This window comes from Nerophis lumbriciformis, linkage group LG37 (genome assembly GCF_033978685.3).
Source record: "Nerophis lumbriciformis linkage group LG37, RoL_Nlum_v2.1, whole genome shotgun sequence".
Taxonomy (NCBI): domain Eukaryota; kingdom Metazoa; phylum Chordata; class Actinopteri; order Syngnathiformes; family Syngnathidae; genus Nerophis; species Nerophis lumbriciformis.
In genome coordinates, this window is record NC_084584.2 from 4,854,226 (window position 1) to 4,881,673 (window position 27,448).

A 27,448-nucleotide genomic window follows, 5' to 3' on the forward strand; every position below is an offset into this window, starting at 1 on the left:
TCGTAACTTTTTTTTTTTTTTTTTTTTTTTTTTTTTTTTAAATCAGTCCTAATCAGCCACTCAGACAAATCATATTGATACCCACTAGGGGTGTAAAAAAAAAATCGATTTCTAGACTAATCGCGATTCTTAATTGATTAAAAAAAAATCTAAAATCGATATATATACAGTATATATATATAAAATGTATTATTATTATTTATTTATTTTTTAATCTGTCCTATTCAGCCACTCAGACAAATCATGTTGTTACCCACTTGGGGTTTCAAAAAAGTAAAATAAAAAATAAATACATTTTCAGATAAATCGCGATTCTTAATCGATAAAAAAAAAAAAAATCAGTTTAAAATTTTCATTTTTTATTTTTTGTATTTATTTTTTACTCTGTCCTATTTAGCCACTGAGACAATTCATATGGGTACCCACTAAGGGTGTAAAAAAAATTCGATTTCTTGATTAATCGCGATTCTTAATCGATTATGAAAAATAAAAAATCTATTATTATTATTTTTTTTTTTTTAATCTGTCCTTTTCAGCCATTCAGACAATACCCACTAGGGGTGTAAAAAAAATCGATTTCTAGATTAATCGCGATTCTTAATGTTAAAAAAAATATCTAAAATCTATATATATATATATATATATATATATATATATATATATGTTTTTTTTGTTTTTTTTTTAAATCTGTCCTATTCAGCCAATCAGACAAATCATATTGGTACCCACTTGGGGTGTCAAAAAAAGTCAATTATCAGATTAATCGCGATTCTTAATGGATTAAAAGAAAAAAAATCATCTTTTTTTTTTCTTTAAAAAAAATAAAAATCGATTTTCAGATAAATCGCAATTCTTCATCCATTCATCCATCCATTCTTAATCGATTAACAAAAAAAATCTGTTTAATTGTTTTATTTTTTTTACTCTGTCCTATTTAGCCACTGAGACAAATCATATTGATACCCACCAAAGATGTCAAAAAATTCGATTTCTTGATTAATCGCGATTCTTAATCGATTAAAAAAAAAATCTAAAATCGATATATATATATATATATATATATATATATATATATATATATATATATATATATATATATATATATATATATATATATATATATAAAATGTATTATTATTATTATTTATTTTTTAATCTGTCCTATTCAGCCACTCAGACAAATCATGTTGGTACCCACTTAGGGTTTCAAAAAAGTAAAATAAAAAATAAATACATTTTCAGATAAATCGCGATTCTTAATCGATAAAAAAAAAAAAAATCAGTTTCAATTTTTCATTTTTTATTTTTTACTCTGTCCTATTTAGCCACTGAGACAATTCATATGGGTACCCACTAAGGGTGTGAAAAAATTCGATTTCTTGATTAATCGCGATTCTTAATCGATTATGAAAAATAAAAAATCTATAATTTTTTAAATTTAAAAAAAATTTTTTTTATCTGTCCTATTCAGCCATTCAGACAATACCCACTAGGGGTGTAAAAAAAAAATCGATTTCTAGATTAATCGCGATTCTTAATGTTAAAAAAATAAAAATAAAATAAAAAATATATATATATATATATTTTTTTATTTTTTATTTTTTATTATTTTTTTTAATCTGTCCTATTCAGCCACTCAGACAAATCATATTGGTACCCACTTGGGGTGTCAAAAAAAGTCAATTATCAGATTAATCGCGATTCTTAATGTATTAAAAGAAAAAAAAAAATTTTTTTTTTCTTTTTCTTTTTTAAATCTGTCCCATTCAGATTTCTAGATTAATCGCAATTCTTAATCAATTATGAAAAATAAAAAATCGATATTTGTGCTTTTTAATTTAATTCATTATATATTTTACAATTGTTCTACTTGTGTGTGTTTTCTTGTTCATGTGACACTCGACCACAGTGTGTGTGTGTGTGTGTGTGTGTGTGTGTGTGTGTGTGTGTGTGTGTGTGTGCGTGTGTGTGTGTGTGCATCTACTAAATGTCGTTTTTGTTTCAGACTCACGGTTTCCTATCGATATTTCCTCGGTGAAAAGGGACCATGACTTTTTGGACCAGGACCTGGTGGAGCCTCTGTCACGGTACTTTCATTTATTTTTGTTTTTTTGACAATGACAGTTTAAAAAAAAATCTTACTAAAATTCTCGGGGATCAAAAAGGGCCCCACTCAAAAAAATGTTAAAAATATTTTCATTACAGTACTTAAATGTCTAGATCGACTTCAGCTCTATCCATCAATTATACCTTTTTATTATGTTTTCATATTTCTTGTCAACAAAATGTTGTTTTTTATGCAGAAAAAAAACACATTTAATTATCAGACGTGTGTGTGTGTGTGTGTGTGTGTGTGTGTGTGTGTGTGTGTGTGTGTGTGTGTGTGTGTGTGTGTGTGTGTGTGTGTGTGTGTGTGTGTGTTGCAGGCGTCTCAACACTCTGAACAAGTGTGCCTCCATGAAAGTGGACGTCGGCCATCCTAAGAAGAAAGTAAGACTCATTTGCATATTCATAACTTCCTCCCTGCTGATTGGTCGGTTGTTTGTTCACAAGTTAATCAACCCTCAATTTTTGTTGTTGTTGTTTTTTTGTTTACCTTTTTTGTCTCACCTAAAAAAAAAAACTGTTGATCTCACCTTAGAGTTGTCCTATTTCTCAGCACAACCGCACCAGTGTTGCAGTAAAAGTCATCCCCGGTTTGTTGCTGTTAATTGGTTCCGGCTCCTGACTTTAATAAATTAATTTCCGCAAAGTAGGACATTTTTACTATAATTTAAATCGAAAAATCGGAAAAAATGTTTTTAATTTTAATCCATAAATTTAATTTAGAATTAAAATCTAATTTAATATTTAGATTAAAAAAGTAAGTAAATAAAATAAAATAAAAATTAATACAATGAAAAAAAAAGTGTCCACCAAATGTTTTTTAAATATTTTCTATAGCAAGAGCATAAAATATACATTTATTGTTTTACATTATTACATAGTAGCACTAGTGGTACGCCAAGGAATCACTGAATGAAAGTACAGTGTTTTATTTTCCTATTACTACGTCAACATTTTTTAACCGATTCCAAAAATTCCAACACCAACCCACTCATATAATCTAGGACAATTTTGCAAGTATCAATATTTCTACAAATTCCCGGTTTTCCCGAAATTTCCAATTTTCCAGGAAATTCCCATTCAAATGTATGGACATATTAACATTTCTACAATGCCCTAAATTCTCCAAATTTCGCGCCACTTTTTACCCGATCCGGACCTTTCAACCATCCACACACTACTCCCCCGAGATCTCAAAAACAAAACATGTTTTCCCTTTCCACAAATTTCCAGGAATTTCTACCCATTGACAACGAACGGGCTCTGTACAAACTTCTTTATAACCCACATTTCTCAACCGATTCGAACCGTTCCACTTTCAGCATCTTCCACTCCCCTTGGAAAATCAAACTACTGTCTTCCAAAGTCAAAAACATTCCAGGAATTCTCAGAATTCCCAGTTTTCCAAAGCCCTGTTTTCACCTCTTGCTGGAAAGTTTTCACGGTCCACATTTTTGTGCAAATTCCAACCATTCGACCTTCAAAACATTCCTATTAATTGGGACAACAAAAGTTTTTTTTTTTTTTCCCCGTACAAATTCTCGTTTTTCCCGAAATTCCAGGAATTCCGAAATACCAATTCTAAATTCAAACTGTTACTACATCAACATTTTGAACCGATTCCAAAAATTCCAACACCAACCCACTCATAATCTAGGACAATTTTGCAAGTATCAATATTTCTACAAATTCCCAGTTTTCTCGAAATTCACAGTTTTCCAGGAAATTCCCATTCAAATGTATGGACATATTAACATTTCTACAATGCCCTAAATTCTCCAAATTTCGCGCCACTTTTTACCCGATCCGGACCTTTCAACCATCCACACACTACTCTCCCCAGATCTCAAAAACAAAACATGTTTTCCCTTTCCACAAATTTCCAGGAATTTCTACCCATTGACAACGAATGGGCACTGTACAAACTTCTTTATACCCCACATTTCTCAACCGATCCGAACCGTTCTACTTTCAGCATATTCCACTCCCCTTAGAAAATCAAACTACCGTCTTCCAAAGTCAAAAATATTCCAGGAATTCCCAGAATTCCCAGTTTTCCAAAGCCCTGTTTTCACCTCTTGCTGGAAAGTTATACCCGGTCCACATTTTTGTGCAAATTCCAACCATTCCACCTTCAAAACATTCCTATTAATTGGGACATCAAAATTTAGTTGTTGTTTTTTTCGTACAAATTCTCGTTTTTCCCGAAATTCCAGGAATTCCGAAATACCAATTCTAAATTCAAACTGTTACTACGTCAACATTTTTTAACCGATTCCAAAAATTCCAACACCAACCCACTCATATAATCTAGGACAATTTTGCAAGTATCAATATTTTTACAAATTCCCTGTTTTCCCGTAATTCACAATTTTTCAGGAAATTCCCATTCAAATGTATGGTTATATTAACATTTCTACAATGCCCTAAATTCTCCAAATTTCGCGCCACTTTTTACCCGATCCGGACCTTTCAACCATCCACACACTACTCTCCCGAGATCTCAAAAACAAAACATGTTTTCCCTTTCCCCAAATTCCCGTTTTTCCCCAAATTTCCAGGAATTTCTACCCATTGACAACGAATGGGCTCTGTACAAACTTCTCCATATCCCACATTTCTCAACCGATTCGAACCGTTCCACTTTCAGCATCTTCCACTCCCCTTGGAAAATCAAACTACCGTCTTCCAAAGTCAAAAACATTCCAGGAATTCCCAGTTTTCCAAAGCCCTGTTTTCACCTCTTGCTGGAAAGTTTTCACGCTCCACATTTTTGTGCAAATTCCAACCATTCCACCTTCAAAACATTCCTATTAATTGGGACAACAAAAGTTAGTTGGGGTTTTTTTGGTACAAATTCTCGTTTTTCCCGAAATTCCAGGAATTCCGAAATACCAATTCTAAATTTAAACTGTTACTACGTCAACATTTTTAACCGATTCCAAAAATTCCAACATCAACCCACTCATACAATCTAGGACAATTTTGCAAGTATCAATATTTTTACAAATTTGCGGTTTACCCAAAATTCCTAATTTTCCAGGAAATTCCCATTCCAATGTATGGTTATATTAACATTTCCACAATGCCCTATTTCTCCAAATTTCGCCCCACTTTTTACCCGATTTGGACCTTTCAACCATCCACACACTACTCTCCCGAGATCTCAAAAACAAAACATGTTTTCCCTTTCCCCAAATTTCCAGGAATTTCTACCCATTGACAACGAATGGGCACTGTACAAACTTCTCCATATCCCACATTTCTCAACCGATTCGAACCGTTCCACTTTCAGCATCTTCCACTCCCCTTGGAAAATCAAACTACCGTCTTCCAAAGTCAAAAACATTCCAGGAATTCCCAGAATTCCCAGTTTTCCAAAGCCCTGTTTTCACCTCTTGCTGGAAAGTTATACCCGGTCCACATTTTTGTGCAAATTCCAACCATTCCACCTTCAAAACATTCCTATTAATTGGGACAACAAAAGTTAGTTGGTTTTTTTTCGTACAAATCCTTGTTTTTCCTTGAAATTCCAGGAATTCCGAAATACCAATTCTAAATTCAAACTGTTACTACATCAACATTTTTAACCGATTCCAAAAATTCCAACACCAACCCACTCATACAATCTAGGACAATTTTGCAAGTATCAATATTTTTACAAATTCGCGGTTTACCCAAAATTCCTAATTTTCCAGGAAATTCCCATTCAAATGTATGGTTATATTAACATTTCTACAATGCCCTAAATTCTCCAAATTTCGCGCCACTTTTTACCCGATCCGGACCTTTCAACCATCCACACACTACTCTCCCCAGATCTCAAAAACAAAACATGTTTTCCCTTTCCACAAATTTCCAGGAATTTCTACCCATTGACAACGAATGGGCACTGTACAAACTTCTCCATACCCCACATTTCTCAACCGATTCGAACCGTTCCACTTTCAGCATCTTCCACTCCCCTTGGAAAATCAAACTACTGTCTTCCAAAGTCAAAAAAAATTCCAGGAATTCCCAGAATTCCCAGTTTTCCAAAGCCCTGTTTTCACCTCTTGCTGGAAAGTTTTCACGGTCCACATTTTGGTGCAAATTCCAACCATTCCACCTTCAAAACATTCCTATTAATTGGGACAACAAAAGTTTGTTGTTTTTTTTCGTACAAATTCTCGTTTTTCCCGAAATTCCAGGAATTCCGAAATACCAATTCTAAATTCAAACTGTTACTACATCAACATTTTTAACCGATTCCAAAAATTCCAACACCAACCCACTCATATAATCTAGGACAATTTTGCAAGTATCAATATTTTTACAAATTCCCGGTTTTCCCGAAATTCACAATTTTCCAGGAAATTCCCATTCAAATGTATGGTTATATTAACATTTCTACAATGCCCTAAATTCTCCAAATTTCGCGCCACTTTTTACCCGATCCGGACCTTGCAACCATCCACACACTACTCTCCCGAGATCTCAAAAACAAAACATGTTTTCCCTTTCCCCAAATTCCCGTTTTTCCCCAAATTTCCAGGAATTTCTACCCATTGACAACAAATGGGCACTGAACAAACTTCTTTATACCCCACATTTCTCAACCGATTCGAACCGTTCCACTTTCAGCATCTTCCACTCCCCTTGGAAAATCAAACTACCGTCTTCCAAGGTCAAAAAAATTCCAGGAATTCCCAGAATTCCCAGTTTTCCAAAGCCCTGTTTTCACCTCCTGCTGGAAAGTTTTCACGGTCCACATTTTTGTGCAAATTCCAACCATTCCACCTTCAAAACATTCCTATTAATTGGGACAACAAAAGTTTGTTGTTTTTTTTCGTACAAATCCTTGTTTTTCCTTGAAATTCCAGGAATTCCGAAACATTAACCCTAACTCTAAACTGTTACTACGTCAACATTTTTTAACCGATTCCAATAATTCCAACACCAACCCACTCATAATCTAGTACAATTTTGCAAGTATCAATATTTCTACAAATTCCCGGTTTTCTCGAAATTCACAGTTTTCCAGGAAATTCCCATTCAAATGTATGGACATATTAACATTTCTACAATGCCCTAAATTCTCCAAATTTCGCGCCACTTTTTACCCGATTTGGACCTTTTAACCATCCACACACTACTCTCCCGAGATCTCAAAAACAAAACATGTTTTCCCTTTCCACAAATTTCCAGGAATTTCTACCCATTGACAACGAACGGGCTCTGTACAAACTTCTTTATAACCCACATTTCTCAACCGATTCGAACCGTTCCACTTTCAGCATCTTCCACTCCCCTTGGAAAATCAAACTACCGTCTTCCAAGGTAAAAAAAATTCCAGGAATTCCCAGAATTCCCAGTTTTCCAAAGCCCTGTTTTCACCTCCTGCTGGAAAGTTTTCACGGTCCACATTTTTGAGCAAATTCCAACCATTCCACCTTCAAAACATTCCTATTAATTGGGACAACAAAAGTTAGTTGTTTTTTTTCCGTACAAATCCTCGTTTTTCCTTGAAATTCCAGGAATTCCGAAACCCTAACCCTAACTCTAAACTGTTACTACGTCAATATTTTTTAATTGATTCCAAAAATTCCAACACCAACCCACTCATAATCTAGGACAATTTTGCAAGTATCAATATTTCTACAAATTCCCGGTTTTCCCGAAATTCACAGTTTTCCAGGAAATTCCCATTCAAATGTATGGACATATTAACATTTCTACAATGCCCTAAATTCTCCAAATTTCGCGCCACTTTTTACCCGATTTGGACCTTTCTACCATCCACACACTACTCTCCCGAGATTTCAAAAACAAGACATGTTTTCCCTTTCCCCAAATTTCCAGGAATTTCTACCCATTGACAACGAATGGGCACTGTACAAACTTCTTTATACCCCACATTTCTCAACCGATTCGAACCGTTCCACTTTCAGTATCTTCCACTCCCCTTGGAAAATCCAACTACTGTCTTCCAAAGTCAAAAACATTCCAGGAATTCCCAGAATTCCCAGTTTTCCAGAGCCCTGTTTTCACCTCTTGCTGGAAAGTTATACCCGGTCCACATTTTTGTGCAAATTCCAACCATTCCACCTTCAAAACATTCCTATTAATTGGGACAACAAAAGTTAGTTTTTTTTTTTTTTTTTGTACAAATCCTCGTTTTTCCTTGAAATTCCAGGAATTCCGAAACCCTAACCCTAACTCTAAACTGTTACTACGTCAACATTTTTAACCGATTCCAAAAATTCCAACACCAACCCACTCATACAATCTAGGACAATTTTGCAAGTATCAATATTTTTACAAATTCGTGGTTTACCCCAAATTCCTAATTTTCCAGGAAATTCCCATTCAAATGTATGGACATATTAACATTTCTACAATGCCCTAAATTCTCCAAATTTCGCGCCACTTTTTACCCGATTTGGACCTTTCAACCATCCACACACTACTCCCCCGAGATCTCAAAAACAAAACATGTTTTCCCTTTCCCCAAATTCCCGTTTTTCCCCAAATTTCCAGGAATTTCTACCCATTGACAACAAATGGGCACTGAACAAACTTCTTTATACCCCACATTTCTCAACCGATTCGAACCGTTCCACTTTCAGCATCTTCCACTCCCCTTGGAAAATCAAACTACCGTCTTCCAAGGTCAAAAAAATTCCAGGAATTCCCAGAATTCCCAGTTTTCCAAAGCCCTGTTTTTAACCTCTTGCTGGAAAGTTTTCACGGTCCACATTTTGGTGCAAATTCCAACCATTCCACCTTCAAAACATTCCTATTAATTGGGACAACAAAAGTTTGTTGTTTTTTTTTCGTACAAATTCTCGTTTTTCCCGAAATTCCAGGAATTCCGAAACCCTAACCTAAGTGGGGTCGTGAAAGAAAATAATTGCTGTACTAATAGAATGTTCTTGACCTCCCCCAGGGGGACGACTCAGATGAAGATGACTCCATGGCCATCAGCAAGCGTTGGACGTTCGAGTGCAACAGCCGCCGCTGGTCCCGCCTTCAGGACCTCCTGTCCGACGGCGGCGGCGGCCTGCGCAGCACGGCGAGCAGCGAGAGCGTGCTGAGCGAGCAGGACACCTGCGAGGTCTCTTCGCTCGGCAGCGAGGACTCGGCCTCCGGCGTGTCCACGGCGTCCTTCCGGCCGCGCGGAGACCTGCCGCACTACAACTCCCTGCCCACCAAGAGCGGGCAGCACGGGCAGGGCGGGCGCAGCAAGGCCAAGGAGTTCCTGCGGCGGATGGACATGGTGCGCACCTGGGGGCCGTCCACCATGAGGAGGAGCTTAAAGCGCAGACCGCCGATGGTCATCAGCGGGCCGGTGCTGCAGGGGGAGGAGCCTCTGGCCCTGCAGGTGCTCCAGTGTACGCCCATCAGCCAGCTGGAGCAGAACCTCCCCAAGCCCGGCTCGCCGGATGACGGCGAGACGTCGCACGCCCACCCTAGCGAGGACTGCGACCGTCTCGCCGTGGCGAGCGCCGGTCCCGCAGGCCAGACGCCGGCGTCCACAAGGACGAGCGGCAAGAGGAGCAGCAAGTACCTGGAAGACATGGAGCTGGCCCCTCAGGGGAAGAGGACAGACGGACAGAGGAACTTCTACTCCTACCAGAACCTCCTCATCCACGTCCCCAAAGACCACAAGCCCGGAACCTTCCCCAAAGCCTTGTCTATCGAGAGCCTGGCGCCGGCTCCAGGTGACGGCGCCGTCTCTCGGCCGCGTCAGCCCAACAACAACAAAGCGTACCCGGCCCGCTTCGGCGGGACGCCGTCCAAGCCGCCGTGCCCGAGGGCCCCGCGGGGCAGCCGGGCAAGCGTCTACGACAACGTCCCGGGCTCCCACCTTTACGCCAGCACGGGGGACATCCTGGACCTGGAGAAGGAGGACAACCTGTTCCCGCACCTGGACGACATCATCCAGCACGTCAGCGGCCTGCAGCAGATCGTGGACCACTGGAGCCGCGGCGTGCTGCCGGAGGGCGAGGACGGGGACGGGGACGGGGACGGGAGGACCACCCCCAGCGAGGGCGATAGGGACGGCGTCTCTTTGAACGACACCGACTCTACGGGGACCGGTCGGGAGAGGAGGGACTCCGGGGTCGGGGCGTCCCTGACCAGGCCGCGGTGAGTCAGAGCATCCTGGAAATGTCCTCGGGTGTACGTCCTAAAACTGTATCGCAGGCACCTGCGATAACGATATGTATCGCCATTTATCAGAGGTGTCCAAACTACGGGAAGATTGCATTGATTTATAGATAGTGTACCTTTAATTAAAGAGTACCTTTAATTAAACTCCAGATAGTCTTTTGTGCAGGATTAACTTATACGACCCAATGTAAACAACCTTCCCTAGTCATGGTGCAAAAAAATAATAATAATGGAAAATATTTAAACAAAAACTACTATTGGTTCTTATTCCTGATTTTGTAAAGAATCACAAAAACGACAAAATGTTATTTAAAAAAATATACATATATATCGATCTAATCGCTGTAGTATCGCTCTCACACTGATACTATACTTGGTATCATCACTGTCGATATTTGTATCGGTCTGTGTTTACACTCAAGAGCTCTCGCTTAACGGTTAGCTGTGCTTGTGTGTAGCGTTAGCATGTTGAGCTATTCCTTGTCCCCTTAGTCCTCCAGTGATAGCGATACTTCTCGGAAATGTTGTCACTCCAACAGCACTGAGAGCAGACTCTCAATGCATTTGAGTTCTTCTTCCGCAAAAGTTTGCCGGAGTCCACAGCCCAAAGTTTTCATCCGATCGGAACCGTTCGAGTATCAAAATGTTCCAAGATCTCAAAGGCAAAACATGTTTCCCAAAATTCCCGGAATTTCCAGGAATTTCTCCCCATTGACAAACAAACTTCTCCATATCCCACATTTCTCAACAGATTCAGCACCTTCCAGTCACCTTGGACAATCAAACTACCATCATCAAGAAAATTCCAGGAATTCCCGGAATTTCCAGGAATTTCTCCCCATTGACAAACAAACTTCTCCATATCCCACATTTCTCAACAGATTCAGCACCTTCCAGTCACCTTGGACAATCAAACTACCATCATGAAGAAAATTCCAGGAATTCCCAGAATTCCCGGTTTTCCAAAGCTCTATTTTCACCTGCTTGCTGAAGTTTTCACAGTCCACATTTTTGTGCAATTCCAACCATTCCACCTTCAAAACAAAGCAACATTTTTTTTTTTTCCTGTACAAATTCTTGTTTTCCCCCGAAACTCCAGGAATTCCAAAATAGCAAATTCAAACTGTTACTATGTCAGCATTCTTCAACCGATTCCAAAAATTCCAACACCAACCCACTCATATCATCCAGGACAATTGTGCTTATATTAATATTTTTAAAAATTCCTGGTTTTCCCGAAATTCCCAATTTTCCAGGAAATTCCCTTTTAAATGAATGGACATATTGAAAGTCCGACAATGCCTTAAATTCTCACTACTCTTCCAAGATCTCAAAGGCAAAACACTTTCCCCAAAATTCCCAGAATTTCCAGGAATTTCTCCCCATTGACAAACTTCTTGATATCCCACATTTCTCAACCGATTCGAACCGTTCCACTTCCAGCCCCTTCCACTCACCTTGGACAATCAAACTACCATCAGCAAGAAAATTCCAGGAATTCCCGGTTTTCCAAAGCTCTATTTTCACCTCTTGCTGAAAAGTTTTCACTGTCCACATTTTTGTGCAAATTCCAACCATTCCACCTTCAAAACAGCAACATTTTTTTATTTATTTTTTCCTGTACAAATTCTCGTTTTCCCCCGAAATTCCAGGAATCCCAAAATACCAAATTCAAACTGTTACTATATCAGCATTCTTTAACCGATTCCAAAAATTCCAACACCAACCCACTCATATCATCCAGGACAATTGTGCTTGTATTAATATTTTTGAAAAAGTTCCCGGTTTTCCCGAAATTCCCAATTTTCCAGGAAATTCCCTTTCAAATGAATGGACATGTTCAAATTCCGACAATGTCCTAAATTCTCACTACTCTTCCAAGATCTCAAAGGCAAAACATGTTCCCCAAAATTCCCGGAATTTCCAGGAATTTCTCCCCATTGACAAACAAACTTCTCCATATCCCACATTTCTCAACCGATTGGAACCGTTCCAACATCCGCACACTCCACTCACCCTGGACATTCCAGCATTTCACTTCCACTCACGCGTATCGCCGGTTCCCTATGGGAATTGCAAATTCTAATATACATCGGCTTTGCAATTGACATGCTACTGATTAGCATCAGCGATTTTACATGGCAATTTCAACACCTCCAAATTTGGCAATGAGAACTACAACTAAGACGCAGGTTGCAATCAAACATCAAACAGCCGGCCCGTGATAAGTACAATACTTACGGTATTAACACTTCTTAGGTCGCAACAAAAAATGTAAAAACATCGTAAACTATACACCACTCTGTGTGTGTGTGTGTGTGTGTGTGTGTCCAGGGTGCGCTGGCCCAGTTTCAGGACGTCCGACCATCTCAAGCATCCGACGTCTTCCCTGCACATCAGCAGCCAATCAGCATCTCAGCTCAGCTTGTTGCAGAAGTTCTCTCTGCTGCGCCTCACCGCCATCATGGAGAAGTACTCCTTGTCCAACAAGCACGGCTGGACCTGGTGGGTGCACTTTCCCGCCTCAAAAATGTCACAATTTTACCACAATTTCTGTTTTTAAATGCTGTTTTTTTATTTAAATTTTTTTTTTTTTACATTTTTCCTTTTCACATTTTTTATCCCATTTCAACTTTTGTTGCAAATTTTTACACTTTTTCGGCTAATTTCGCAGCCGTACAACATAATCATATAACTTGGCACTTGACGATTTAGCATGCTAGCATTTTACTATTGCTAACCTTTTTTTTTAATTTTTTTTACAAATTTTGCAATTGTTTCCCTCAAAGTGATATAACTTAAAACTTGACGTACGCTAACTGTTACTATGTTAACATAGCAACTTTTTTTTGGCTAATTTTGCAACCGTTTCCACCAGTCATGTAACTTAATACTTGACATACGCTAACTGTATGTTAACATTAACATGCTAACTTTTTTTTGTTGCTAATTTTGCAATTGTTGTCCCCAGAGTCATATAACTTAATACTTGACATACGCTAACTGTTAGTATGTTAACATTAGCATGTATGCTAACTTTTGTTTTGATAATTTTCAACCATTTAGCCCAGAGTCATATAAGGTGGTACTTTACATGTGCTAACTGTTAGCATGCAAATGTATACATTTTTTTACACTTTTTTACCTAATGTTGTAGCCGTACGCCTGAGAGTCATACATGTTGGCACGTGACTCATGCTAATTGTTAGCATGCTAACTTTAGCATGCTACCATTAACATGCTAACTTTTTTTTTTTTCTGCTAATTTTGCAAGCATTTACCCTGGAGTCATATAACTTAATACTTGACATATGCTAACTGTTGGTATGGTAACATTAGCATGCATGCTAACTTTTTTCTTGCTAATTTTGCAACCGTTTCCTCCGAGTCATATAACTTAATACTTGACATATGCTAACTGTTAATATGCTAACATTGGTATGCTAACATTAGCATGCTAACTTTTTTTTTTGATAATTTTGCAACCGTTTAGCATGCAAATGTGTACATTTTTTGCACTTTTTTACCTAATGTTGTAGCCGTACACTTAAGAGTCATAAATGTTGGCACGTGACACATGCTAAGTGTTAGCATTCTAACTTTAGCATGCTACCATTAACATGCTAACTTTTTTTTTTTTTCTGCTAATTTTGCAAGCATTTACCCTAGAGTCATATAACTTAATACTTGACATATGCTAACTGTTGGTATGGTGACATTAGCATGTATGCTAACTTTTTTCTTGCTAATTTTGCAACCGTTTCCTCAGTCATATAATTTAATACTTGACATATGCTAACTGTTAATATGCTAACATTGGTATGTTAACATTAGCATGCTAACTTTTTTTTGGATAATTTAGCAACCGTTTAGCATGCAAATGTGTACATTTTTTACACTGTTTTACCTAATGTTGTAGCCGTACGCCTGAGAGTCATAAATGTTGGCACGTGACACATGCTAATTGTTAGCATACTAACTTTAGCATGCTACCATTAACATGCTAAAAAAAAAATTTAATTTTGCAATCGTTGTCCCCAGAGTCATATAACTTAATACTTGACATACGCTAACTGTATGTTAACATTAACATGCTAGCATGCTAACTTTTTTGTTGTTGCTAATTTTGCAATCGTTGTCCCCAGAGTCATATAACTTAATACTTGACATACGCTAACTGTTAGTATGTTTACATAGCAACATTTTTTGGCTAACTTTGCAACCGTTTCCCCAGAGTCATATAACTTAATACTTGACATACGCTAACTGTTAGTATGTTTACATTAGCATGCTAACTTTTTTTTGGATAATTTTCAACCATTTAGCCCAGTCATATAAGGTGGTACTTTACATATGCTAACTGTTAACATGCAAATGTATACATTTTTTTTCACACTTTTTTACCTAATGTTGTAGCCGTACGCCTGAGAGTCATAAATGTTGGCACGTGACACATGCTAATTGTTAGCATTCTAACTTTAGCATGCTACCATTAACATGCTAACTTTTCTTTTTTTTTCTGCTAATTTTGCAAGCATTTACCCTAGAGTCATATAACTTAATACTTGACATATGCTAACTGTTGGTATGGTGACATTAGCATGCATGCTAACTTTTTTCTTGCTAATTTTGCAACCGTTTCCTCAGAGTCATATAATTTAATACTTGACATATGCTAACTGTTAGTATGCTAACATTAGCATGCTAACTTTTTTTTGTTGATAATTTTGCAATCGTTTAGCATGCAAATGTGTAAATTTTTTACACTTTTTTTTACCTAATGTTGTAGCCGTACACCTGAGAGTCATAAACGTTGGCACGTGACACATGCTAATTGTTAGCATGCTAACTTTTTTTTGGATAATTTTCAACCATTTAGCCCAGAGTCATATAAGGTGGTACTTTACATATGCTAACTGTTAACTTGCAAATGTATACATTTTTTTCACACTTTTTTACCTAATGTTGTAGCCGTACACTTAAGAGTCATAAATGTTGGCACGTGACACATGCTAATTGTTAGCATACTAACTTTAGCATGCTACCATTAACATGCTAACTTTTTTTTTTTTTTCCTGCTAATTTTGCAAGCATTTACCCTAGAGTCATATAACTTAATACTTGACATATGCTAACTGTTGGTATGGTGACATTAGCATGCATGCTAACTTTTTTCTTGCTAATTTTGCAACCGTTTCCTCAGAGTCATATAACTTAATACTTGACATACGCTAACTGTTAGTATGTTAACATTAGCATGCTAACTTTTTTTTTTGGATTATTTTCAACCATTTAGCCCAGAGTCATATAAGGTGGTACTTTACATATGCTAACTGTTAGCATGCAAATGTATACATTTTTTTTACACTTTTGTACCTAATGTTGTAGCCGTACACCTGATAGTCATAAATGTTGGCACGTGACTCATGCTAATTGTTAGCATACTAACTTTAGCATGCTACCATTAACATGCTAACTTTTTTTTTTCTGCTTATTTTGCAAGCATTCACCCGAGAGTCATATAACTTAATACTTGACATATGCTAACTGTTAGTATGCTAACATTGGTATGCTAACATTAGCATGCTACCTTTTTTTTTGATAATTTTGCAACCGTTTAGCATGCAAATGTGTACATTTTTTACACTTTTTTACCTAATGTTGTAGCCGTACACTTAAGAGTCATAAATGTTGGCACGTGACACATGCTAAGTGTTAGCATTCTAACTTTAGCATGCTACCATTAACATGCTAACTTTTTTTTTTTTTCTGCTAATTTTGCAAGCATTTACCCTAGAGTCATATAACTTAATACTTGACATATGCTAACTGTTGGTATGGTGACATTAGCATGTATGCTAACTTTTTTCTTGCTAATTTTCCAACCGTTTCCTCAGAGTCATATAGCTTAATACTTGACATACGCTAACTGTTAGTATGTTAACATTAGCATGCTAACTTTTTTTTGGATTATTTTCAACCATTTAGCCCAGAGTCATATAAGGTGGTACTTTACATGTGCTAACTGTTAGCATGCAAATGTATACATTTTTTTTTACACTTTTTTACCTAATGTTGTAGCCGTACACTTAAGAGTCATAAATGTTGGCACGTGACACATGCTAATTGTTAGCATTCTAATTTTAGCATGCTACCATTAACATGCTAACTTTTTTTTTTTTTTTTCTGCTAATTTTGCAAGCATTTACCCTAGAGTCATATAACTTAATACTTGACATATGCTAACTGTTGGTATGGTGACATTAGCATGCATGCTAACTTTTTTCTTGCTAATTTTCCAACCGTTTCCTCAGAGTCATATAACTTAATACTTGACATATGCTAACTGTTAATATGCTAACATTGGTATGCTAACATTAGCATGCTAACTTTTTTTTGGGATAATTTTGCAATCGTTTAGCATGCAAATGTGTACATTTTTTACACTTTTTTTTTACCTAATGTTGTAGCCGTACACCTGAGAGTCATAAGCGTTGGCACGTGACACATGCTAATTGTTAGCATGCTAACTTTAGCATGCTACCATTAACATGCTAACTTTTTTTTTTTTTTCTGCTTCTTTGTGTGCCTCCAAGGTCGGTTCCTAAGTTCATGAGGCGCATCAGAGCGCCCGACTACAAAGACAAGAGTGTGTTTGGCGTGCCCCTCATCGTCCACGTGCAGCGGTGTGGTTTCCCCCTGCCTTTGTGTCTCCAGCGGGCCCTCAGCCACCTCCGAAGCCACAGTCTGGACCAGGTGACAAGAACTTAGTACCCGCCGAGTGTTCCTCCAGCTCACCTGCTCGCTGCGCTCAGGTGGGACTCTTCCGCAAGTCGGGCGTCAAGTCCCGCATCCAGGCCTTGAGGGAGCAATGCGACGCCGCGCCCGACTCGGTGGACTTCCACGAGCAGTCGGCCTACGACGTGGCCGACATGGTGAAGCAGTTCTTCCGGGACCTTCCGGAACCTCTGCTGAGCAACAAGCTGGGAGAAACCTTCCTGCACATCTACCAGTGTGAGACCTTCATGACAATAATAATATTATCTATAATTATATTAATAACGTTGTTCAAATGCTGACAGAGTCCAGCATTCATAACAATAATAATAATAATATCAATAATAATTATAATATTAATAATAATCATCGTGTTTAAATGCTGATAGAGTCTGGCGTTCATGACAATAATAATAATATAATCAATAATAATAATAATAATCTTGTTTAAATGCTGACAGAGTCCAGCATTCATAACAATATTTATAATATTATCAATAATAATAATAATAATAATAATCATTGTGTTTAAATGCTGACAGAGTCTGGTGTTCATAACAATAATATTATCAATAATGATTATAATAATAATATTGTTAAAATGCTGACAGAGTCTGGTGTTCAAAACAATAATAATGATATTATCAATAATAATAATAATAATCTTGTTTAAATGCTGACAGAGTCTGGCGTTCATGACAATTCGAATATTATCAATAATAATATTAATAATAATAATATTGTTTAAATTCTGACACAGTCCAGCCTTCATGACAATAATAAAAGTATTATCGATAATAATAATAATATTATTATTGTTAAAAAGCTGACAGAGTCTGGCCTTCATGACAATAATAATATTATCAATAATAATAGTAATAATCTTGTTTAAATGCTGACAGAGTCTGATGTTCATGACAATTAGAATATTATCAATAATGATATTAATAATAATAATATTGTTTAAATTCTGACAGTCCAGCCTTCATGACAATAATAAAAGTATTATCGATAATAATAATAATAATAATAGTATTGTTTAAATGCTGACAAAGTCTGACCTTCATGACAATAATAATATTATCAATAATAATAATAGCAATAATAATATTTTTTAAATGCTGACAGTCTGGCCTTCGTGACAATAATAATGTTATCAATAATAATTGTATCAATAATAATAATAATATTGTTAAAATGCTGACAGAGTCTGGTGTTCATAACAAAAATAATAATATTATCAATAATAATAATCTTGTTTAAATGCTGACAGAGTCTGGCGTTCATGACAATTATAATATTATCAATAATGATATTACTAATAATAATAATATTGTTGAAATGCTGACAAAGTCTGGTGTTCATAACAATAATAATAATATTATCAATAATAATAATAATAATAATCTTGTTTAAATGCTGACAGTGTCCAGCATTCATAACAATATTTATATCATCAATAATAATAACAATAATCATAGTGTTTAAATGCTGACAGAGTCTGGTGTTCATAACAATAATAATATTATTATCAATGATGCTAATAATAATATTAATAATAATCATTGTGTTTAAATTCTGACTGTCTGGTGTTCATAACAATAATAATAATTTTATCAATAATAATAATAATAATCTTATGCTGACAGATTTTGGCGTTCATGACAATGATAATATTATCAATAATGATATTAATAATAATAATATTGTTTAAATTCTGACAGAGTCCAGCCTTCATGACAATAATAAAAGTATTATGGATAATAATAATAATAATGGTGTTTAAATGCTTACAGAGTCTGGCCTTCATGACATTATCAATAATAATAATATTGATAATAATAATCATTGTTAAAATGCTAACAAAGTCTGGTGTTCATAACAATAATAATAATATTATCAATAATAATAATAATAATAATCGTGTTTAAATGCTGACAGTCTGGCCAATAATAATAATAATATTATCATTAATAATAATAATAATTATTATAATATTGTTTAAATGCTGACAGAGTCCAGCATCCATAACAATAATTAGAATATTATCAATAATAATAATAATAATATTATTTAAATGCTGACAGTCAAATGTTCATAATATTAATAATGATAATATTATCAATAATAATATTACTCTTGTTTAAATGCTGACAGCGTCTGGCGTTCATAACAATAATAATAATAATATTATCAATAATAATGTTTAAATGCTGATAGAGTCTGGAGTTCATGACAATAATAAAAGTATTATCGATAATAATAATAATAATAATCGTGTTTAAATGCTTACAGAGTCTGGCCTTCATGACAATAATAATATTAATAATAATTTTATCAATAATGATAATATTAATAATAATAATCATTGTTAAAATGCTGACAGCGTCTGGCGTTCATAACAATAATAATAATATTATCAATAATAATAATAATAATAATGTTTAAATGCTGATAGAGTCTGGAGTTCATGACAATAATAATAATATAATCAATAATAATAATAATAATAATCTTGTTTAAATGCTGACAGAGTCCAGCATTCATAACAATATTTATAATATTATTAATATTAATAACAATAATCATCGTGTTTAAATGCTGACAGCCTGGTGTTCATAACAATAATAGTAATATTATCAATAATGATATGAATAATCTTGTTTAAATGCCGACAGAGTCTGGCGTTCATAACAATAATTATAATATTATCAATAATAATATGAATAGTCTTGTTTAAATGCCGACAGAGTCTGGCGTTCATGACAATTAGAATATTATCAATAATGTTATTAATAATAATAATATTGTTTAAATGCTGACAGAGTCCAGCCTTCATGACAATAGTACAAGTATTATCAATAATAATAATAATAATATTGTTTAAATGTTGACAGAGTCTGGCCTTCATGACAATAATAATATTATCAATAATGATTTTATCAATAATAATAATAATATTGTTGGAATGCTGACAAAGTCTGGAGTTCATAACAATAATAATAATATTATCAATAATGATTTTATCAATAATAATAATAATATTGTTGGAATGCTGACAAAGTCTGGAGTTCATAACAATAATAATAATATTATCAATAATAATAATATTCGTGTTTAAATGCTGACAGTCTGGCCTTCATGACAATAATAATAATAATATTATCACTAATAATAATGATAATAATACTGTTTAAAAGCTGACAGAGTCCAGCATCCATAACAATAATTATAATATTATCTATAGTAATAATAATAATAATATTGTTTAAATACTGACAGTCAAATGTTCATAATATTAATAATGATAATAATATTATCAATAATATTAATAATAATAATCTTGTTTAAATGCTGACAGCGTCTGGCGTTCATAACAATAATAATAATATTATCAATAATAATAATAATGTTTAAATGCTGAGAGTCAAGCATTCATAATAGTAATAATTAGAAAAAGAAGAATCTTGTTTAAATGCTGAGAGTCTAGCGTTAATAATAATAATAATAATCATATTTTTTGAATGCCGAGAATCAAGTGTTCATAATAATAATAATAACCATATTAATAATAATCTTGTTTGAATGCTAAATGTCAGGCGTTCATAACAATAATAATGTTAATAATAATAATATTAATAATAATAATATTGTTTGAATCCTCTGAGTCAAGCATTCATAATAATAATAACAACAATATGAATGAATAATAATATTGTATAATGCATGTTAGAGTGGAACACGAAGGTTGCTATGATGTGCTGTGATCAGGTGAATGATGTCATCCTGCTCACACTTCCTGTTCCCCCCCTCAGACGTTCCCAAAGATCAGCAGCTGCAGGCGGCGCGGGCGGCCATCCTGCTGATGGCGGACGAGAACCGCCAGGCGCTGCAGACGCTGCTGCACTTCCTGCGTGACGTGACGGCCGTGGTGGAGGAGAACCAGATGACCGCCTCCAACCTGGCCGTGTGCCTGGCGCCCTCGCTCTTCCACCTCAGCCTCACCAGGAGCGAGCTGCTGTCGCCCAGGTGAGAGGAACACCTGCCGGCCTTCTCTCTTAAGTTCATGTCCACCTTTTGTCACTGTGCAGGTCCATCCAGAGGAAGTACACCACGGGCAGACCGGACCAGAAGGACCTGAACGAGAACACGGCGGCGACTAAAGGACTGACTCACCTGATCACTGAGTGTCAGCGCCTCTTTCAGGTATCTCAAGTATAACCCATTGACCATTTACCATGGGAGTTTGCCCAACCAGTCTACATGTGCTTTGTGGACTGTGGTGGGCTCTCCTATTTCTGGGGCTGAGGTTGCTGAGGTAGTTAAAAAGCTCCTCGGTGGCAAGGCCCCGGGGGTAGATGAGATCCGCCCGGAGTTCCTTAAGGCTCTGGATGCTGTGGGGCTGTGTTGGTTGACAAGACTCTGCAGCATCGCGTGGACATCGGGGGCGGTACCACTGGATTGGCAGACCGGGGTGGTGGTTCCTCTCTTTAAGAAGGGGAACCGGAGGGTGTGTTCTAACTATCGTGGGATCACACTCCTCAGCCTTCCCGGTAAGGTCTATTCAGGTGTACTGGAGAGGAGGCTACGCCGGATAGTCGAACCTCGGATTCAGGAGGAACAGTGTGGTTTTCGTCCTGGTCGTGGAACTGGGGACCAGCTCTGTACTCTCGGCAGGGTCCTTGAGGGTGCATGGGAGTTTGCCCAACCAGTCTACATGTGTTTTGTGGACTTGGAGAAGGCATTCGACCGTGTCCCTCGGGAAGTCCTGTGGGGAGTGCTCAGAGAGTACGGGGTATCGGACTGTCTGATTGTGGCAGTCCGCTCCCTGTATGATCAGTGTCAGAGCTTGGTCCGCATTGCCGGCAGTAAGTCGGACACGTTTCCAGTGAGGGTTGGACTCTGCCAAGGCTGCCCTTTGTCACCGATTCTGTTCATAACCTTTATGGACAGAATTTCTAGGCGCAGTCAAGGCGTTGAGGGGATCTGGTTTGGTGGCTGCAGGATTAGGTCTCTGCTTTTTGCAGATGATGTGGTCCTGATGGCTTCATCTGGCCAGGATCTTCAGCTCTCACTGGATCAGTTCGCAACTGAGTGTGAGGCGACTGGGATGAGAATCAGCACCTTCAAGTCCGAGTCCATAGTTCTCGCCCGGAAAAGGGTGGAGTGCCATCTCCGGGTTGGGGAGGAGATCTTTTCCCAAGTGGAGGAGTTCAAGTACCTCGGAGTCTTGTTCACGAGCGAGGGAAGAGTGGATCGTTGGATCGGTGTGGTGTCTTCAGTAATGCGGACGCTGTATCGATCCGTTGTGGTGAAGAAGGAGCTGAGCCGGAAGGCAAAGCTCTCAATTTACCGGTCGATCTACGTTCCCATCCTCACCTATGGTCATGAGCTTTGGGTTATGACCGAAAGGACAAGATCACGGGTACAAGCGGCCGAAATGAGTTTCCTCCGCCGGGTGGCGGGGCTCTCCCTTAGAGATAGGGTGAGAAGCTCTGTCATCCGGGGGGAGCTCAAAGTAAAGCCACTGCTCCTCCACATGGAGAGGAGCCAGATGAGGTGGTTCGGGCATCTGGTCAGGATGCCACCCGAACGCCTCCCTAGGAAGGGAGGTGTTTAGGGCACGTCCGACCGGTAGGAGGCCACGGGGAAGACTCAGGACAAGGTTGGGAAGACTATGTCTCCCGGCTGGCCTGGGAACACCTCAGTATCCCCCGGGAGGCGCTGGACGGAGTGGCTGGGGAGAGGGAAGTCTGGGCTTCCCTGCTTAGGCTGCTGTGTTGTTGAATATTTGTTGAGGAATGACCAAATTTCAATGGTCAAATCAAAGTCAGAACCCGACATTGATTAAACGTGGTAAAAAAAAAACGGTATCATTGAGTACCCGTATTGATTCCCAGGCACCGGGAATTGGTACTGTTGCGTCAGATCAGTTCTTCCTCCAAGGGAATCCAAGTTACTGGTCAATCCCAAGTTCTTTCGATGACATATATGCTGAGTAAGAAGGACCATCAAGACAGAATTGGAATATTTTCAAGTTTATACCAAAGCTTTAATCAATACATTCATATCGGCTGCTCTAGTTGATCTGGCATTCCAAGGGGAAAACCAACTTCTTCTCACACAAAGTCAACCCCCATCTCCCCCTCGCACCACTGTTAAGAAACCAATGGGGGGAGGTCTTCACATTGCAAGGGAGAGAGACACAAAACAGACAATCTGAAGACAAAGAGAGACTGGTAGAATACACAAAGGAAAAGTACTAGATACTCTAAACATGGCTATGTACAAAGAAAGAACTCTGCATCCTTCCACAGTACTAAATCGGTTCAAATGTGATCGAAACCCCAGAGCCGATATATTCCAATACTTTCTTGCTGATCTGGGACCAATGTCAATATCAGCCTGGGACACCCCGAATGATTCTTGTTATTAGAATTGTTGTGGTTTGTCGCCCGTCCTCCAGATCCCAGAGGAGATGGTGACCCAGTCCCGCAACTCCTACATGGAGGCGGACCTCCAGGCGCCGCCGTTGGACGAGCTGGGGAAGGTCCGCCCCGAGGAAATGGATGACGAGGAGGAGGCGGAGGAATCGGAGGAGGAGGAGGAGTTTGGGGCGGGGTCCTATCGCGCCCACGTGGAGAGGCTGGTCCAGAACCTGCTGAAAGAGGCCAAGGACAAGAGCAAAGGTTGGGTGTCTCGGCCCGCCTTGGAGAACACGGAACTGGCCTCCAAAAAGGTCTGTTGGCTTCCTGTTTTTGTTTTGGATGGTTAAAAACTGCACTAATTAGCCGAGGGGACGGGGTTGGGTGTGGTTCCGGGCTCAGGTGGGCGACGGTAACCCTCTGAGGCGCTGGAAGGTCAGCACGGAGGTGCCGGCCCCGCCCACCGAGGTTCTGCACCGGCTGCTGAGCGAGCGCCAACGCTGGCACCTGGAGCTGGAGCAGGAGGAGATCCCAGAGACCCTGGACACGCAGACGGACGTGTACCGGTACCGCTGCCGCAACATGGCGCCCCAGCCCGCCACGGACTACGTGGTGCTCAGGTCCGCCGCTCGCTCCTTCCCTCGGGCCCCGCTCGCTTCCGCGCCGGACTCACGTGCCGCTTCCCGCAGGTCGTGGCGTGCCGACCCGGTGAGAGGCTGGAGCGCGCTGGTGTGCGTGTCGGTGGAACGCGACGACGACGGCGGTGGCGGCCGGCGTGCGGCGGATGTGGCGGCGGTGAGGGGCGTGGTCCTGGAGTCTCACTACCTCCTGGAGCCTTGTGGCACGCCTGCCAGGACCAAGCTCACACACGTCTCCAGGGTGGACCTCAGGTACCCGGCTAGAACTCCTCAAGTCCAGGCTTAGGGAACCATAAACACAAATAGTCCAACTGGCTTTGTTGGCGTCAAACTCAAGACCTGGAATATTCCTATCAACTACTTTCTCTTTCTATCGCCATTTTCACTGGGAGGAATACACACTTTGTGTACTGCAAATATTTCAATCAAAGAATACTAGTAGTAATACATAGTAGTAATACTAGTAGTAGTACATATTAGTAATACGAGTAGTAGTAGTACATAGTAGTACATAGTAGTAATACTAGTAGTAATACATAGTCATAATACTTGTAGTAGTAGTACATAGTAGTAATACTAGTAGTAGTACATAGTAGTAATACTAGTAGTAATACATAGTCGTAATGCTTGTAGTAGTAGTACATAGTAGTAATAATAGTAGTAGTACTTAGTAGTACATAATAGTAATACTAGTAGTAGTACATAGTAGTAATACTAGTAGTAATACTAGTAGTAATACATAGTCGTAGTACTTGTAGTAGTAGTACATAGTAGTAATACTAGTAGTAGTACATAGTAGTACATAATAGTAATACTAGTAGTAGTACATAGTCGTAATACTTGTAGTAGTAGTACATAGTAGTAATACTTGTAGTAGTAGTACACAGTAGTAATACTAGTAGTAGTACATAGTATTAATCCTAGTAGTAGTACATAGTATTAATACTAGTAGTAGTACATAGTAGTGATACTAGTAGTAGTACATAGTATTAATCCTAGTAGTAGTACATAGTATTAATACTAGTAGTAGTACATAGTATTAATACTAGTAGTAGTATATAGTAGTAATACTAGTAGTAGTACATAGTAATACCAGTAGTAGTACATAGTAGTAATACTAGTAGTAGTACATAGTAGTGCTACTAGTAGTAGTACATAGTAGTAATACTAGTAGTAGTACATAGTAGTAATACTAGTAGTAGTACATAGTAGTAATACTAGTAGTAATACATAGTCGTAATACTTGTAGTAGTAGTACATAGTAGTAATACTAGTAGTAGTACATAGTAGTACATAATAGTAATACTAGTAGTAGTACATAGTAGTAATACTAGTAGTAGTACATAGTAGTAATACATAGTCGTAATACTTGTAGTAGTAGTAGTACATAGTAGTAGTACATAATAGTAATACTAGTATTAGTAGTACATAGTAGTAATACTTGTAGTAGTAGTACATAGTAGTAATACTAGTAGTAGTACATAGTAGTGATACTAGTAGTACATAGTAGTAATACTAATAGTAGTAATACTAGTAGTAGTACATAGTAGTAATACTTGTAGTAGTATTACATAGTAGTAATACTTGTAGTAGTATTACATAGTAGTAATGCTAGTAGTAGTACATAGTATTAATACTAGTAGTTGTATATAGTAGTAATACTAGTAGTAGTACATAGTAGTAATACTAGTAGTAGTACATAGTAGTGATACTAGTAGTTGTAATACTAGTAGTAGTACATAGTAGTAATACTAGAAGTAGTACATAGTCGCAATACTTGTAGTAGTATTACATAGTAGTAATACTTGTAGTAGTATTACATAGTAGTAATGCTAGTAGTAGTACATAGTATTAATACTAGTAGTAGTACATAGTAGTAATACTAGTAGTAGTGCATAGTAGTAATACTAGTAGTAGTACATAGTAGTGATACTAGTAGTAGTACATAGTAGTGATACTAGTAGTAGTACATAGTAGTGATACTAGTAGTAGTACATAGTAGTGATACTAGTGGTAGTACATAGTAGTAATACTAGTAGTAGTACATAGTAGTAATACTAGTAGTAGTACATAGTAGTAATACTAGTAGTAGTACATAGTAGTAATACTAGTAGTAGTAGTACATAGTAGTAATACTAGTAGTAGTACATAGTAGTAATACTAGTAGTAGTAGTACATAGTAGTAATACTAGTAGTAGTACATAGTCGTAATACTTGTAGTAGTAGTATTACATAGTAGTAATACTTGTAGTAGTATTACATAGTAGTAATACTAGTAGTAGTAGTACATAGTAGTAATACTAGTAGTAGTACATAGTCGTAATACTTGTAGTAGTAGTATTACATAGTAGTAATACTTGTAGTAGTATTACATAGTAGTAATACTTGTAGTAGTAGTACATAGTAGTAATACTTGTAGTAGTAGTACATAGTAGTAATACTTGTAGTAGTAGTACATAGTAGTAATACTAGTAGTAGTACATAGTAGTACATAGTAGTAATACTTGTAGTAGTATTATATAGTAGTAATACTTGTAGTAGTAGTACATAGTAGTAATACTAGTAGTAGTACATAGTAGTACATAATAGTAATACTAGTAGTAGTACATAGTCATAATACTTGTAGTAGTATTACATAGTAATACTTGTAGTAGTACATAGTAGTAATACTAGTAGTAGTAGTACATAGTAGTAGTACATAATAGTAATACTAGTAGTAGTACATAGTCATAATACTTGTAGTAGTATTACATAGTAATACTTGTAGTAGTACATAGTAGTAATACTAGTAGTAGTACATAGTAGTAATACTAGTAGTAGTACATAGTAGTGCTACTAGTAGTAGTACATAGTAGAAATACTAGTAGTAGTACATAGTCGTAATACTTGTAGTAGTAGTATTGCATAGTAGTAATACTTGTAGTAGTATTACATAGTAGTAATGCTAGTAGTAGTACATAGTATTAATACTAGTAGTAGTACAAAGTAGTAATACTAGTAGTAGTACATAGTAGTGCTACTAGTAGTAGTACATAGTAGTAATACTAGTAGTAGTACATAGTAGTAGTAAAAAATAGTGGCTCAGTCGCCAGAATTTTACTGTAAAAACAGTTGTGCTATTTTCCCATTGACAGTCTTACTTACTTAGGCCTTTAAATGCCCTAAGGAACATAGGCCATTTACAGTAATTGACCGTAAAAACAACAACTATAGATTTTACAGTAAAAAAAAAAAAAAAAGGCAGATCTGTCGCCAGACTTTTACTGTAAAAACAGTTGTACTATTTCCCCATTTACAGTAATTGACCGTAAAAACAACTGTAGACTTTACAGTAAGAAAATGTGCCAG

General features: G+C 37.4%; 1 protein-coding gene across 5 annotated transcripts in view; it reads left to right on the top strand.

The window, feature by feature from the left end:
* Positions 1-27,448, top strand: part of stard13a (StAR related lipid transfer domain containing 13a) — a 140,881-nt gene that overhangs the window by 89,659 nt on the left and 23,774 nt on the right. For all 5 annotated transcript variants that reach the window (XM_072912615.1, XM_072912616.1, XM_061931439.2 and 2 more), the window contains 11 exons: positions 2,006-2,087; positions 2,427-2,490; positions 9,035-10,236; positions 12,595-12,765; positions 16,857-17,016; positions 17,076-17,274; positions 20,853-21,066; positions 21,129-21,243; positions 23,504-23,776; positions 23,865-24,082; positions 24,152-24,352. In XM_072912615.1, the coding sequence (XP_072768716.1) occupies positions 2,458-2,490; positions 9,035-10,236; positions 12,595-12,765; positions 16,857-17,016; positions 17,076-17,274; positions 20,853-21,066; positions 21,129-21,243; positions 23,504-23,776; positions 23,865-24,082; positions 24,152-24,352 (2,786 nt within the window). In that variant the 5' untranslated portion in view covers positions 2,006-2,087; positions 2,427-2,457. The remainder of the gene's footprint in view (positions 1-2,005; positions 2,088-2,426; positions 2,491-9,034; positions 10,237-12,594; positions 12,766-16,856; positions 17,017-17,075; positions 17,275-20,852; positions 21,067-21,128; positions 21,244-23,503; positions 23,777-23,864; positions 24,083-24,151; positions 24,353-27,448) is intronic.